This window comes from Falco peregrinus, chromosome 5 (assembly GCF_023634155.1).
Source record: "Falco peregrinus isolate bFalPer1 chromosome 5, bFalPer1.pri, whole genome shotgun sequence".
Lineage (NCBI taxonomy): Eukaryota > Metazoa > Chordata > Aves > Falconiformes > Falconidae > Falco > Falco peregrinus.
In genome coordinates this window covers 63,444,826-63,461,236 of record NC_073725.1, presented here as the reverse complement: position 1 = coordinate 63,461,236, position 16,411 = coordinate 63,444,826, and the positions used below count along the sequence as shown (strand labels likewise).

The window sequence follows — 16,411 nt, the reverse complement described above, 5'->3', positions numbered from 1 at the left end:
TGTTAAACAAGTGTCACACCGAGCTCGACAGTTAAAAGTGTACAGGTTATATCACACTGCCACTTGTTGTCTAAAACAGTCTCAAGTGTCGTGAATCTGGACTCTTGAAAGAAGCCAGAGCGGTTTCTCATAATGATTTTTAAAAAGGAAATACTAATTTAATGATCTGACTTTGGGGCTTTCTCAGGGTGTATGTTCTGGGTTGGGACTCTGAAAGCTGTTGGGAGATGTTTGGATTTTTTAGGAGCCTTGTTTCCCCCTGCCTGCCTCGAAGCCTGGTGTTCCGCTGTGTGTCTGAGTCGTGTTGGCCACTGCGTTAATGGCATGTCTTATTTAGGACGCAGTGTGTCTGCTTTTAGCTTGAGAAAAAGATTATGTGCAGTAGTTCAGCAATGGATTTCTTCAGAAGTGGGGGTACCTCAGTATTCATTGTCTCATTCCTTGCTCTCCAATGTCACGATATTATAAATGTGCCATATGGTGTCTCCAAGGATCCAGTTGGGTATTTCCAAAGCATGGTTGGCCGCTGCGGTGGAGAGTGGAATTAAAAACAAACTATGGTGGCTGTGGGATATTGGCTGCTGCTGGAGATGGGGACTTCCCCCAGTCCTGTACCTGCTGGGAGGTGGCTGAAAACGGTTGTGCACAGTGTGTTTTTTGGAGGAGTTGCTTTTGTTGCTCATAGTGTTGTGGAGTTGTGCTGCTGCGAGACCTGGGGGCCTGGAGAGCGTTGATCAGAGCTCAGTGATGCAAGCGGAGCCCGGTAAATCGGCAGGCTCGGTCTTATTTTGCATGGGAATTATTCACACAGTGGTTTGGGTTGGAAGATCTTTAAAGATCATCCAGTCCAACCCATGGGCAGGGATGTCTTCCACTAGATGAGGTTCTCAAAGCCCTGTCCAACCCAACCTTGAACATGGCTTACGATGGGGCATCGCTAGTGCTCCATGCTGGCTGTCGGAGGTGGGATATTGAGTCAGGGAGCTGAACTACAGGCGGATGGTGCTTACTGGAGTCTTCCTATTGGCAAAGAAACTCAGGCCAGCTTTTGCCTGGTCGGTTGCTGTCTGCGTCCCACTCAGCAGCCAGAGCTCAGGTTCTTGAGAACTTCAGTGTCCAGCAAAACCAGCCTGCCTCGCCTCTTTGGGTGCTCAGATTTGGGCTGGCCTGAGTCTGTGAGCTCGGAGCCACCACCAAGCTCTACATGAGGTCTGCAGCTTCTCCATGGAGCTGCCTGACGCTGACCAAGACCTACTTGATGGATGTTTATATCTTAGGCTGTGAGCAGAAGAAACTTCATCTCTTCCCGCTGTTACTAGAGCTGTAGTGGTGGAGCCAGTACAGCCCAACCTGAGACAAGCAAGCACTTCCTTCAAGAAGACGCTGAGATCAGCCCTGGCCACTGCATACCAAGGGTGGAGTACCCTCTTAAACGAATCATACATCAGTGGGGTTGTTGCTTGGGGCGAGATGGATTGGTTTGAAAGTCCCAAGGATTTATTTAGCTCACGTTTGTGTATTATGATGAAGACTGAAGGTGCTGCAGCAGGTTCCCTTGCACATCTCATGGTTGAAATGGATTTATCCTGTGCTGCTGCGCTCCCCAGCTTGAATTTAGCTCCATTTTGGGGAAGGTGATTTTCCTGCTGTCCTGCATCTCTGCAGGCTGGTGATGCTGGTGGGGCTTGGTGGTGGTTTGGTGAGGTTGGGGTTTAGGGCCAGTGCATTTGAACACCCTGCTGATTTGGTTAGCGTGATTTGATATGCATTCAAACAGCCTAAAACTTCAGGTTTTTGGTTGTGGCTGTTACTCCTGGTTTTTTTAATGGGTGTTGCAGCGTTCAGCGTTCATGTCACTGTGGGACTTGGTTTTTGTTTCCCATAGGCATCTGGATTCTATTTGCTGCTTTTCTCTAGGGAAGACAATTGGTAACATCAGTGCTCTTGGCACAAGGCAGAAGCTCCTGCCTGGCAAAGGTGCTGTGGTTAAATACCCAAATTCCAGTCAAGTAGGTTGTTTTTATCCATTGGGAGATGCTAATGAAAAGGAAATGCTCAGTTTTACACCTGCGTTTCCCTTTGAATGCTTCTCCTCTTTATCAAGGAGACTAATGAGGGTCCTGTGGGGTGCAAAATCAAGAGTAGTAAGGGAGAAACATGGCTTTCGCTGACTGTGTGTACCTGAGGGTTTTTCAGCTCCGTGCTTAAGCCTTACTGTCTCTGAAAAGTCAGTTTATTTAAAGAAAATTTGCTTTATACATCTGAATTTGTCTCAGTCGTAGGAGGAGACCTTCACCTGTTTGCCTGGCCAGTTAGTAAGTTACCAGACAAATTTCTCACTTGGGTTTTATTATTTCTTTTGTCATCTTAGGAAAATTCCCAGCTGGACCTGAGCTTTCTGAGGCTGGTTGCTTGCAGCGGAGCCAATTTAAATGAGGTCGTTTATCTCCAGGTTGGGTATCTCCAGGAAGGAGATGTGGATGCCATGCAGCACTGCCCATTCTACTCTTGCCTTTTTCCTGCTCCATCCACAGCATGGTTTTGGTACTGTTGCCCAGTTCCCTTAAAAACAAAGCCTGAGGTTTGTTGCTTTGCTCTTGGAGAAGTCATTTTTGTCCTGGTTTTTGGTACCCACCTTTGGGTCTTCTTATCATTGTTGGGTTTTGAGGGAGGAGAACCTCTTGGCTTGTCCTTCTTCCCTGGATTCTTGTGCAGCTCCCACCCACCATTCTGTTGTTCCTACTTTTCCATCTGCCTGTGGTCCAGAAACGTGGCATGCAGCAGAGGCAAAGTAGAACTGCAGTGTTTAACTTCAGGGGAAATTTAAAAAAGGAGGGGTGGGAAAAATAGGTCCACGTTTTGGCTTTGAGCAGTTGAAGTCCCTGTGGTTCCTGCCAACTGAGATGCCTGTAAATAGGAAAATGGTGCATTTTTTCAGGAGCCGGCCATGTGTAAGTGTGCTGGGAATACTTTTTTCCTTTGGTTTTTAGCATTTTAGGTCTATGGCTTGGTGGTGCACCTCTACAGTGGAGTAATTAAAAATGGAATGACGTGTGCGAACGGGACAGGGAAAGTCATGGCCTCAGGATGCCTCCCTGGGAAGATGTGCTTGAGCAGTTGGGTTTCTCAAAAATGAGGAAATTTAGCAGCTGTAGGCTACCCAGGCAGTATATTTTGAGTTCCAAGTCGTTCCATGTACCTTTAGTCACCCAGACACATGCACAAATAATTATATGCCTCACACTTAATATGTAAGAGTAGCTAATATGTAAACTCAGCTCTCCTACATACTATGGTTTGGTGATTGCTCGGAAAAGGGACAGAGAAATCCCTGTTTTTTGAAAGGAGAAGGCTTTCAGATGGTTCTCTTGTCTTGATTTTTTCTAATTCTCCCTCTCCAGTTTAATATTTTCCTTGCAGTGGCTCAAAGTGGGCCTGAAGCGGATAGGTGACAGCCTTCCTTTGAGGTCCTAGAGATCTGTTGACGTAATTCTAAATATAATTTGTTTGTGTGTATATTTAGACAGGGAGAGAAGATTTATAAGTACCTATTTTTAATAGACACAGAAACAAAGAAAAATTAATGTTTGATGTATGTATTTGACTTTTATCCCAATTAATAGACTGGCTGCATTTTATTATTTAGATGACTATTTAGATTTGTTAACAAGCTGAGCCGTGGTGTAGCAGTGGAACCACACAAGCTGTTTTGGTGCATCTCCCTTGGTGCTGGAGGAAACGATAAGGAGGTGAAATGCTGTGGTCCAAAGGCTCAGATTGTCATGTGTGGTTTGACACCCACGTCTGCGCAGCCACCTAACGCCGCAGGTGGGGCCGGCAGGAGCAGCGCTGGTTTTTCCATTTTACAGCATCCTGGGCTATGCTTCATTTTTATTTTTCCTTACCACAAAAGGTAGGAGTCATTGAGAAAAAGTCTTGAGAAAGTCAAAGTGTGGCTCTGGGTTTTGTATGTTTGGTAGGACACTTGCTGAAATAGATATTTTTTTTCCCTTGACTTTTTTCCTGGCTTTTCCCATTATTTTTCTTCTGTAAACATCCATAAAAAGGCTCCATCCATGCAGCTGCCCCTCTCCAGCGAGCTCCAGCCTTTGGAGATCCATCCCAGAGGCTGCTATCCCCCAGGGCGTCTCCCTACAAGCCCAGGGGCTGATGTGAAGCAGGGCCTGAAATTCAAGAGAAACGTGGGCCAGGAGTCAATGTTTGACCTGGAATATTGATGTGGGAGGAAGGAGCATTGGGGCTGGGTCTGGGGACAGAGCTGGAGCCTGGGCAGTACTTGATGTGAAGCAGCATTTTCAGGACCAGTCGTGGATTCCTGCTGGCCTTACCCACCATCACTCAAAGATTTTTGCTGTTTCCACAGCATCACACTGTAATTGCATTATTGCCTTCCTATTTGAAATGCATCAGCGGAGGTTTTGCAGCTAGAAATAAAAAGCGTGTCATTCTAAGCAGAAAACAATTAATTTTAACATTTACAGCCTTCTCTAGCACCAATGTCCAACAGAAAAAAACTCCGGAGCCTAGTGCCTGGAGTTTGCTTGCGCAGCCCATTCCCAGCTTGCACTTCTATTGCAAATTTCTGGTACAAAGGAGGAAGAAGGAGGTTGAATTTATCTGCTCCTACAGTAATTTCCCCGCCTGGTATCACCTTGTGTTTAGCATTGCCACAGCAACCAGCTGTGATGTTGCAGAGTGATAGCAGGGGTGCAGGTTTTCACTCATTAGCTCTCATTTCTTCTTGCTGTGTTAGGCTGGGTTTAATCTCACTGAAATAGTTTGATTTTAAAGCACTCGACTCTCCAGGAGCTGATGTTGCAGGGGACTTCGGTTTATTTCCTTTTATTGAATTGAGAGCGGATCCCAAGATGTCTCCTACTGTTGACTTAACCTGCCAGGCAGGTTTTGTAATAGACGATTAAACTTCATCTATAATTACGTAAGAAATAAACACGTTAAGAATTTTATACTAAAGCAGCAACGTTAAGCTTGGCTGGGGCGTTGCAGCATTATATTTACAGCACTGAGACAGCAAAGCTTTTTGTAGTGCATGGTGTGGGTTGCAGTTTGTACGCTTTGAAGTCTGAATTTAGGGACACCTGATTATTCAAAAGCATCTTCTTGTTAATCATGGGATGAGTTTGGGGTAAGGACGGGATGTTTTGTGGATGCAGACATAAGTATGGTGAGTTACGGAAGTGTTGGGTGTTGCATGCGTGGCTGTGAATTAGAAGGTAACCTTGCTATGGTGAGTCCAGGTGGAAAAGTACACTAAAATGTCATGGGTTTACCTCCATGTGAAGGTTGTAGGATACATCTTTCGAGAACCTCTCCTGCTTGGGATGTAAGGGACAGCACTGCTGCTGCCTACTTTCTGTTTTGGGGAGAAGGGATGCTGGGGACCACTAAGGTACCATGTCTGCGTGTTGGGCATTGCGGGTGGCACACATCCCACTGTCCTGGCGTAGGCAGTGTAGATGTTCCCACCTCACCCGGTGACACCAGGCGCTTTGGGTCATGGGAGACCTCCCCATCTGTCAGCATGGCCACCGGTGTGGCTAGCCTTCTCCTGAAGCAGGTAGGCTTCTGCAAACCCAGCCTGCAGTGGGAAACAGAGAGAAATCTTTATTTGCAAGGCGTTTTAGGAGGCAAAGATGGCCTGCAGTGCCAGGGAGGGTTTTTGCCATGGAGGCTTGGTGATGCCATGTTAGCAGTTTTCCTCGCCTGTGCAAGGCAACCCCCACAGGTGAAGTGGAATGGTGATAGCGGCTGAAGGTCTGTTCCTGCTGGCAGGCCGGGGGTGATGGAGGGGTAGAGCCCCCTCTGGTTTTACCTAGCCCAGTGGGCCAGAAGCTGCTGGCAGAAGGTGTGGTGGAGCCTGGGAGCTGCCTTGGAGCCAGTGGGCTGCCCAAGGGTCTGGTCACGTTCTTCCCCGCCTTGTGCCTGCCCTCTGAGGGAGGGGCATTGCCTCTCTCTCTGGATTGGTGTGGCTTTTTTTCCCTTTTAGCACAAAGAACTATTTACCCAGAGCCATTGCTCAGGTGAGGTGAAGCCACAGCCTCTGCGTGGATATGTGGCGGCCTGAGCTGCGGAGTTCTCTCCAGGAGTGGAGCCCTGTGCTGGTCACCGGTCGTAATGATTTTGAGTCTGCTTAGGTATTTATTTATTTTTTTAAATTCAGTGTGCTGTCAGGTTCCTTGCCTTCCTCTAGTTCTCCTGTTGCTGCAGAGTGATGCTGTAGAGTGTGCTGGTATTTCTCGGAAGCTGGGTGTAGCCTTTTGCTTTTCAGCAGGATTTAAATACTGAGATTATTTTCCTGGTATCGAACATCTTTAAACTTAATTAGGGCAGGTGAACTTTTTCGGTGCATTCTGTGCATTTCCATGATTGCATGGGATGGGTTTTAAGCAAAACTGAAAAACAAACTGCGGGTTTTTTTCTATGAATTCCACTAATTGCTTTTACTTCTGAGTGCAGAAGCATTTCCAGCCTATAACCTGGCAGTGCTCGCAGGTGGGTGCTGTGCCGTGGCAGGCCACAAACGTGACCGTCCCCCTGGGTTAGGACAGCAACCACCGTAAGGGAGAGGGAGTTTTGCAGAAGGCTGGCACTTGCTTGCTCTCCTTTTATTAATGAACTTGGGGGATATTTACTATAAATCTGCAGCAGAATATTAGAAGTTCCTTCTGGTGGCAAGCAGTTTTGGCTTGTAGGGCCGGTACCACCAGGACACGCAGTGGGGTAGCCGTGATGTTATGCAGGCATAGTCCTAAAAGCAGTTTTGTGCTGGTGGGAGAAATGCTTTGTCTTGTGGTTGTACCATGGTGGTGCCCTGCTTAAATCAGCGTCACAGCCTTGCTGTTGCAAACACTGTATGTAAATGTATGAAAAGGTCTGTGGCCTGAAGAACCTGGAAAATAAAGGTGGGATAGTGGGGGCAGATAAAAAAAAATTGGGAATGGGGATAACCACCTTAGTAATTTGTTGAGGGTCACACACAGGCTGTTGCAGAGCTAGGGATCGACCCTGAGCTTTTAAGCCTGGCCTAACCCTGGCTGCAGGAAGGTTTTAATTTCAGCCTTTTGGATTGTTGGAAATTGTTCAATGAAGTAAAATGATTAGTGAAATAATGACCTTGCCTCTTATGCTGCAAGCAGTAGTGTGCTCTTATGCTGGGAGCGCTCTGGTTTGTAAAGATGCATGGACTGTTGGTTTTAATGTGCTTTTTGGGTTTCTTTGTGCGACTCCTGTCCATCCATCCTGCTGGTACCACGGGGAGGGAGCCGTGTCCAACCATCCTGCTGCTGCTCCTGCTTGTGTGCTGCAGGTGATAAGCCAGAGGTGATAAACTGCATTTGCCCAGGGGCAACTGCAGCCCAGGGTGGACCCACGGCTTGGAGGTATGCACACATTTTAGGAGTTAATTGCATCAGACGGGGAAAATGCGGTTTCAGAGTACCTTGCATGCCTGAATCGTTTCCTTTTGTTGCTGATCTGGTGGAAGGGGGGTGATTTTGTGGCAGGGATTACCTCAAAAGTGATCCCATTTAAATTTTGTTGATGGGAGGACTCTGGCTTTGAAAGCTGCTGCTGAAATCTCTCCTTCCCTGCTGTGAGAGGAGGAGGAGGAGGAAGCTTTCCAAGGACTGAGCCAGAAGCTGTGGTTTTGAGCTAAGCTGTGAATTTCTGCCCTCTTTTTGTCACTGTCACTCTTCTGTCCTCCCCCGGGCCTGTCCTTTCCCTTGTAGTGTCGGTGCTCTGTTGGTAAATCCCTTGCCCGGCTGCCATGGGAACAGCATTGCTTATGGTGATCGCTGTCGCGATGTCAAACTTGGTTTCTTCTTCAGATGTGCCCTGGCACTGAGCAGAAAGGGGAGAGCGGGAGCCATGTGCGTGGTGAATTTGGGAATTCCCGGGCAGTTTTGGGGAAGCAGCAGGGTGCTGCACAACCTTTGTTGGAGCAGAAGATTGGAGACCACTGGACAGTGTTTTTCTTCTTAATCAAGTCTTCTTCCTGAAGCAGAAGATCCTAGCTTCTCTAAAATGCTGGTAGTATTAACACAGAGATAACTAAATAATCAGAAGCTTTGGCTCCCAGAAAATCCCCTCCAAACCTCAGCCTGTGGCTTTTTGTATGCTCCTGCCAAGGTCTCTTTTTTCTGATGCACCTTCCTCTGCAAGACGAGCAGCCGCAAAAGCAAATTGTTTTCAGAAATCACCCTTTTCCCCCTTTATATCTTCCCCTTCTCTTTAGGGTTTGGTCACTGTTGGGTCAAACTGCCTCGGGAAGGGTCTGCATGGGCTCTGCCAGACCCAGGACTTGGGCAGAAGTCCCTTTGCCAGTGCTGCCAGCTGGCAAAGAACAGGTGGTTTAGCTTGTGCTATTTTTTTTTTTTTTTTTTTAGCCTATATTTTCCCCAGCTGCGGAGAATGGAGTGTAAATGCTTGTAGTAAAAATTTATAGTGCTATAAGTTTTCCATATTGTGTTGTAATGCCTCCTGAATCTGTTCTCCATGGCTCTCCTCCAGCTAGATGAGAAGTGGGACCCTGGGCTGGCCTGAAGTGGAAGCTACAACAGTTTAGTTTCTTAATCTTCTTCATGCCTGCTGTTGAAATGGCTCATGTCCAGGGTTTTTCTTGATTTATAAAGTTAATTTCAGAGGGCTGTATTAGGAGGGGGTGTTCACTGATGATTACAGGTGACTCCATACACCACTAACCCAAAATCTATGTTAAAAGAAAAATCCCTTTCTGGCATACTTGTGACTATGCAGGATGTCACTCAACCCTCATAATTTTTGTAAATGAAAGAAGAAATAGTTCTTTTCAGTATATTCTGCTACTTTTTTTTCCTGGAGTGTTCAGTCCTCTCTGTTCTTTCATGTTTCAGCACAGGAGAAGTGGTGTCTCATCTCCGGCTCCATACTTGGAACTCCAAGCCCAGAGAAAACACCGTATAAACCAGCAAATGCTGGTTTCGGAAAGCAGGGGCTGGGAGGGCTGGATTTGGGGGATGTGCTGCAGGGCCAGGTGTATGCTTACAGCTACCTTGACCTCATTTGCTGGAGAGCTTGGCTTGGTTTCAAGCTTCTGTTTAAATAAGATGTTTGATATTGTTAGTGATTCCCCACACACCCCTGCCCCCGGGTGTGCTTTAGCCTTTCCCCTGTCTGTGGCTTTTTGGGAGAAGGAGCAGGATTGTCTATTAACTTCCCTGGTGGTTTTTTTTTCTGGTTGTACATTATCTGGTTGTGGTGCAGTATTTTTGGGAGCTGGGACACTTGGGTATTAAAACCACAATGCTCTGTACACAAGATTTCACAGCTAATTTAGCACCGTGTTTCAGTTAATCATAGGAACTGCTGCACATTTGTCCTTGTTTTTTATCTCTAGCTGGCCACATTAGAGTCTAATAAACCCAAGTGTGCAATAGCACTTCAGACCTGTAAGTATTTTATCAAATTGTTTGGTTTTGAGGATGGCAGGAACTGAATGAGAGCAGGACGTTGCCTACAGCGTCGTGGTGCACTGCGGCAGCAGAAGCCGCTCTCCATTGCTGGCTGGGCAGTGGTGAAATCTGCCTAGATGCTGCATTTTTGGCTTTAGGCCCGTGCCAGAATTGCACATTTCCACCCAAGGTGTTAATTTGTGGAATGTCCGCTGGTTTGCTCAGCACCAGTGTTCTAGATGAAGGTGGTGGCTGCGTTAGGTGCTGGGGGATTCATGGGCAGCTATGGAAATCCATCTGCATCCCCATGCTGGCAGGGTGTTTCTGGCTAACCTGGCCTAAGCAAAACAGGCTGGAGGTTGGGATTTCCTCTGGTTGAGTGCTGAGGTTTTGCATTTTGTTTCCTTTGTTCAGAAAAAAAGGTAATTACTGAGGCAGGTAGACTTTCAGATGGACCTATGCTAATGCCTGCACAAAAGTTCATCATCAGCTTAAACCAAGGTGAGCCGAGGGGAGCCTTTTTAGTGGGGCTTTTTAGGCTTGCAGCATTGTTAGTCTTGCAGGTGTTTAGATAAGAAGAGCTTTAGGCTTCCAGATTTTTCTCTCTTTAAGAAGAAGAAAATGAAAAAAAAGAAGAAAAAAAAGGGGACATATGGGAGACTTTTCAAGTTTTGTTTTAATATAGACCAGCATTTGTCATTTAGACTTCAGAAGCCTGAAGGCATGTTTTTGTTGTTTGCATTTTTAGCATAAACAAAGCCTGCATATAGTTCAGATTATGGGGTGGATTACATTTTAAAAATGAGAGAGGTCTCATTCATGTCAAGCTGTTGAAGCAGCTAAGAAATGCTGGAACTGCTGAACCTCAGAATTAAAATACAACCTTATTTTTTATTGACATGCCCATGACAAACCTGGGATGTTTCCATGAGTAGGAACACTGATAAATCTTAAATATAAAGAATTTTGGGAGAAACATGGGTCTGTAGCCTTAAAAAAAGTCTTTCCTGCAAATACAAACTCCATACTATGTTGGGATTTGGGATTTACTTGCTGCCATAATTGCTCGTGGGTGCTCCTGGGTGCCGTCATGCATTTGTGAGGCGTGTGCAAGCACAGCTTGAACTCACCTGACTGATATTTGTCATTAGTTGATCAGATCTAACGGGCAGATGAGCAAAATTGTTCTTTAAATTTTATTTTTGGGGCAGACCGATTTATCTTTTTTTAAAATACTAATACATAGGGCTGCTGTAGACAAATAAAAGATGGTACAGTTCCCAGTTCTTTTGTTTATTTTTAATTTATTAACCACTTGTTTGTAGAGGTCTTCAGTTTTACTCTGAGTTTTTATTCTGGGTTTTAACAAAACTTTTCTCTTGATGCTTACAGAAATGAGCCACTAAGTGCATGAATTCAGTGCTAATTTTAATAACAGTCTTCCTTTTATGTACCTGCAGATAGCAAGGTGCAGCGGGAGGGGAAACAAGTGGGATTACTCTAAACCTCTGGGGCTGGAAACCTGCTGGAGAACCTAGAGTTGTGGGTTTGGATGGATCCCCAGCTCACGTACGCTCTTGTTGTGCCGGGTCTCCTGCGTGCCAACTCCTTCCTCAGGCTTGTAACGTGGGGATTTTGTGTAACTTCATACCCAGTGTGGGCGGAATTTGGCAAAAAGTTTTTGAGCAAACAGCAACACGTTTGCTAATTTTGGAAATCTATTTATATATTTTTTTTTATCTGGGGCAAAGGAAGATGCTGTAAATGGAAATGGGATCCATAACCCAAGCCAACTACCTCCTTTATTAACCTGGGTGAGGGCACCTGTAGCAAGGTGGGATGAGTGTCTGCTGCTGCTGGAGGGGTAATTCAGGAGGGAAAAGCACTTGGGCATAAGTGGCTGAAATTCCGCTGCAGAGAAGGAATACTGCTGTTCCTTCTCTGAGAAGAATTACTTCTCTGTTCAGCAGAAATAAAATTGTTCATATAGGCATCTAGGACTATACAAGATACATTACTGTCTTATCTGCTTCATTCTTACGTGTTTTATTTTAAACAGACACTTTAATTTATGCACCATCTTATATTTTGTTCCTTCTTAACTGTGTTCTATCTTGTAATATTTTCATTTCTTACTTGATGCCCTTTAAGCTGCTCAAATTTTAGCAATTTCCCCCTCTAATGACAGACAAGTCTCACTACTGAGGGGCTTTAGAGCAGCAAGATCATCCATTTCCTCACCTTCTCCTACAAGATTTTCTCTGAGTTTTGAAGGGCTTCCACTATCTTTTTCCCCACCCCCTATCAGTGTATTGCAATTTTCTTGCACGCTTTGACCCCCCATGCAGAAGCTGGTGCTGTGCATTTGTGGTGCAGCTGTTTTGAGGTGGCAAATGCTGAGGCTGCTTTACCAACCTGGCATCTTGTCTGGGACATCTGCTGCTGTGGCAGCAAGCTTTGGGCAGGATGCGAGCTTAGGGCTGGCCTGGATCGTGCCGTGATTCCTGCTGTTTTGTAGGCCTGTCCTCTTGGAAAAGAAAGTTTTATTCTTAGCTTTCAGTTTTTGGAGACCTCTGCTTTGTGTACTTGCCAGCATTTTAGTTTAATACCGGTTTTATGCCATGTTTTAACAACAGGAGCAAAAACGGATTGTTAAGAGGAATTAGTTACTTCCTTTACTCTTACAACAGGTTATTGATTGTACAAACTAAACTTTGTTACCTGTGTCCCAATATCTGGCTACTTAAACCTGTGTTCTTATGTATGAAGAGACAGTTACTTCTTTTTAGTTTAGGACCTGTTGGTGGTTGTTCTGTGCTGCATCACAACACGTCTGGTTATGGATGTCTTGAAAATCTTCATAGAATCATTTAGGTTGGAAAAGACCCTTAAGGACTCCTTAAGGAATCCAGTGTTTGTGTCGGGTCTTGTTGGGTGTTGGCTACACTAGAGCTCAGTGCTGTTCTCACACCTTGTAAATGCTTAGGTTTAACACTCAAAATATGTGACTGTCAAGAGGGACAGTTTCCTAGAAATCTAAAACTCCACTCGCTGTGATCCTAAAAATGAAACCTCCTTTTAGGCCCTAATTTGTGTCAGTGCTGTTCTCGGAGGGCTTCTGACCTCCTCTGCATCAGCAGTATTTTGAATTCATGGCTTGGGTAACCCCATTAAATCACATATGCTCCCTTGTAATCTCCACAGCTTGCTTAAACTCATGGCTCATGTTTCCTCAATGGAAACAAACCCTATTCTTGCTGCTGTAAGAATAATTTATAGCCTATTAATAAGCTTTATCAATTGGTTGTGAGCCTTCGTAGAGGCAGGACTATGTTACTGCTGGTGATAGGTCTTTCTAGCAGGTTGCTCCTGATTCTCTGTTGATGATGGTTTAAATGGGGAGATAGGTGGTTACTGGCATGCTGTCTCTGCGTTGATCCCTGCCTGGGTTACACAGAAACCGAGAGTTTTGGCTTTCTTTTCCAGAAACTGATACTTCTCATTAGCTGATGCTTGAAGTGAAATCTGTGAGCCTTTTCTGCAAGAAAACTTTCCCCGTGTTACCACAACAGCACCGAATTATGGCTCAAAACCTGATAAAATATAGCAAAAGTCCAGCTGAAAACTCCCCCTGTATCTATAAGGTAGATGAAGAAAAGGCTGTCTGCCTGCAAACATAAAGGTTAGGTGAGTGGAGAGCGTTTTGGGACTTCTGGTAGAGGAAGTAACAGATAAAGAGAGATGAACTGTAACCACTGAAACTTTTACATCTGCTGCTGTAGTTTTCTTTTGGGGCCTGAGAAACTCACTGAATCTGTCCCATGTGTTGAGCAAAGCAAGGAGGGGGTAGTCGTGTTCTTTCATCTTCCTTGTAGGAGAAACTACTTTACTTAGGGTATGAAAGTGAAGAACTTAGGGAAGCAAAACAAAGTTGGGCTTTCCCGTTTTCTCAGCATTGGCAGGTTTGGCTGGGATCAGAGTAGCGCTCAAATTAATTCATTGTTGGGCAGCTAGCTGCCAAAGTACTGATGAATTAAGTCTAAGCATCGTGGCAAATAGCCAGAGCTGCAGGTCGATAGCAAATCATACAGCAGTAAGGCATTCGTAAATATCATTAATTTCTGTTGATGAGAGCAGCAGGTACTTTTCACTGTTTCTGGGCTGCTAAGGAAAATACCAAAATTGATAGAAACCCAAGTTCAGCTTCCTGTGTCTCATTTTTGAGGTCTTTTTTTATCTGCGTTACCTCTGCAGTGCCTGTTGGAATAAGGGTCTTGCTGGTTTGCAGACCTTGGAAGACAACACCGAGCCAGCAGTTTGCTCAGAAAAGGTTTGCTCTGTTAAAAGTCCACGCAGAATTTTCAGTATTGAAATTCTTGAGCTTCAAAATCATGCCGTCCTCCTCTTCAGGGGGTTGGCGTGTCTGCTCGACTGTTGGGTGCCATTGGTAGGGTCATCTCTTACAGCAGGATTATTTGTGGGGTGGTGGTGACCCTCATTCTGTGTCCCCGGGCCCACCCCCTTGCGGTGCCAGACTTAGGACATTACGTGTGTTGTTTCTGCCTGATGTTTATGCCGCCTTTATGTTTTCTTTTGCATGTTTTCTCGGCAATAGAGAAGAAGAAAATGAGGTGAGTAAAACTGATTCCTTTCTTGCTGTAGCTCCTGAGACATGCGTTAGCCCAACATATTTGACCTATAGATTTCTCAAGTCGAGAACGACTGAGGGCCCGGACAAAGCAAAGTGATGTTTTTCTGCGGTGCCTCTAGTTCAGTGATTAAATCCAGAAGGGAAACACCTTCAGATTCACGTCTGCCATCTACACACAGTGATGCGATAGCAGAGTGTGAGGGTGCCCTTGAGTCACTTGGTGTAGGTAGGTGCTGCTTTCTGCACCATGAGAGGATGATTATTTAAGGACTTAATCTGTAAAATAAATCAGTTTTGCTCTGTGTGACTCAATGAATTTAAGGGGAAAGGAGAAAAATTGGAGGAACTGGAAGAGTTTGTAATATCCTGGCATAGGGCTGACTGCTGCTAATAATTTTTGATGCTGTAGGATCATACCTGCTCTCTTTCTGCTGGTGAGCACGCTGTGTGTCCTGCCTTTGTTCCCAGTCAACTGAGAGCTGCAGGAACACTGCTGCTTCAGTAATCGTGTACCTCTGCTGAATATGCAGAGTGAACTTGTATCGCCACCTTCTTTCTGCAAAATGCCCACAGCAACGTTTTGGAGAATGTTCCCTTTCTGTAAAACATTAAAGGAAGGAGAACTCCTCTTCTACTAGAAAGCTTTTGCTGGTAATTGCTACCTATTAAATTTCAAAAGCTACCTGTAGAGTATGGTTAAAATTCTGTAAGTCATGTTTTGTTAAACTTGGTGTTATTTAAAAAAAAAAATCCCTGGAAGCGTGAGCACATGAGGGTGAAACATTTGTCCTGAAATGCATCATCTTTGCTGAATAGACTATGAAGAGGGGAGGAATAGAAGCTTAGCAGCTCCTTTTTTGCCTTCAGGTCTTGTGTTTTGTGTAAAGGTGGATGTATCCAAACACCATTATTCACATGTGAGCTCGGATTTCAGATTTGTTGCGCTTGAAGTTAGAAAGGTTTTGATAGAAACATTGGCATATTTCCATAACTGTGAATTTTGCACATAAAATAATTTCACAGAAGTTCTATCAAGAAAAAAAACTCTTAAACGATGATTGCGCTGTATTTACTATATTTTAAAATACATGTTTTGGTTTTTTATATATATATAATTGGTATAATAGATGAGTCCAGTGTCTGATAAGAATTTGGAATCATGTTTGTGGAGACTCCTTCTGTGAGACATCAGGGTATGGTTGAAGATTGGGACCTGCTTTCTTACTCTTCTGTTCTCCCAAGGCACATAGACAGGTTGGGGTAAAAAGGTGTGAATTTCTGGTCATGTAGGGATAATAATTGACCCAGCAAATGCTCAAAATTATGTTCCCTTGCTCTTTGGAAGGCCAAGCCTAGCGTCCTATGGGAGGGTGGTCTCAGCATTCAGACACTCAGAAACTCCTACCATATGGGCTGGATGCTTGATATTGTCCTTTATTCTTCCATAAATTAGTTTATGTACACTTGTGTTTTAGTGTATGGATAACTTCTGGTGTGCGGATTCTTTTGAAAACAGGGACAGTATTTTCAGCATGGCTTTCTGGAGATGATTGTGTGACAGTCGTGGAGACAGGAGTGTGTTTCAGAGCTGGGCAAGTGTGTGAACATGCACTTTCTCCCAGGGTCACTGTTTGGGTGGCCTTTTAGCCATGGCACTCATTTAAAAGCATTCATGAAATGGCACCCGTATAAATAACACCCATTTAAGAAGCGTGCTTTTATTTTTTGTACCAGTTTTTCCAGCATGCAGCTAATCATCTGGTGAAGATCAAATGTGTGCATGGGGCTGGGCTGGGTAGCAGAGACTAGTCATGTAGAAACCATGACATCGTTTTCACAATTAAAATAAGCCCCTATGTGTTTCATCAAAAATGAGGATATTTTTGCATATATGATGTTCAAGGGTGCAAATAGAATGGGGTGGGGTTTCCATTCCACCAATGTCTTATTTAATAATTTACTATGGTGCCTTTAGCCTGAGCAACTATGCATTGTTTTATAAAAGTTAAAGGGTAACAAAGTACGTAATAATTCACAGTGGGTTGCAGGAAACCACTGCTGCTGCCAAAGATGCGTTCATGCAATAATTATGGGAGTAAAACCCAGCTCTACAGTTTTTATACTGCTACAACTGCTTCCATTGGAGACGTGCTTCTCACACAAAAAGTAATTACCCTAATGCAATTTGGATTTACGGGGATAAAGATTATTGGCAAGAACACCCTTTTACCACGGTGCCACAATATTTATCTTTAGGGATTGCACTCCTGCGACACAGCTTTTGCGCAGA

At 44.7% G+C, this 16,411-nt stretch overlaps 1 protein-coding gene across 1 annotated transcript in view; it reads left to right on the top strand.

Annotated features, from left to right (window-relative positions):
* Positions 1–16,411, top strand: part of SETD2 (SET domain containing 2, histone lysine methyltransferase) — a 66,530-nt gene that overhangs the window by 1,560 nt on the left and 48,559 nt on the right. Inside the window, exon 2 of the mRNA XM_055806878.1 lies at positions 14,086–14,101. Within this exon, the coding sequence (XP_055662853.1) occupies positions 14,086–14,101 (16 nt within the window). The remainder of the gene's footprint in view (positions 1–14,085; positions 14,102–16,411) is intronic.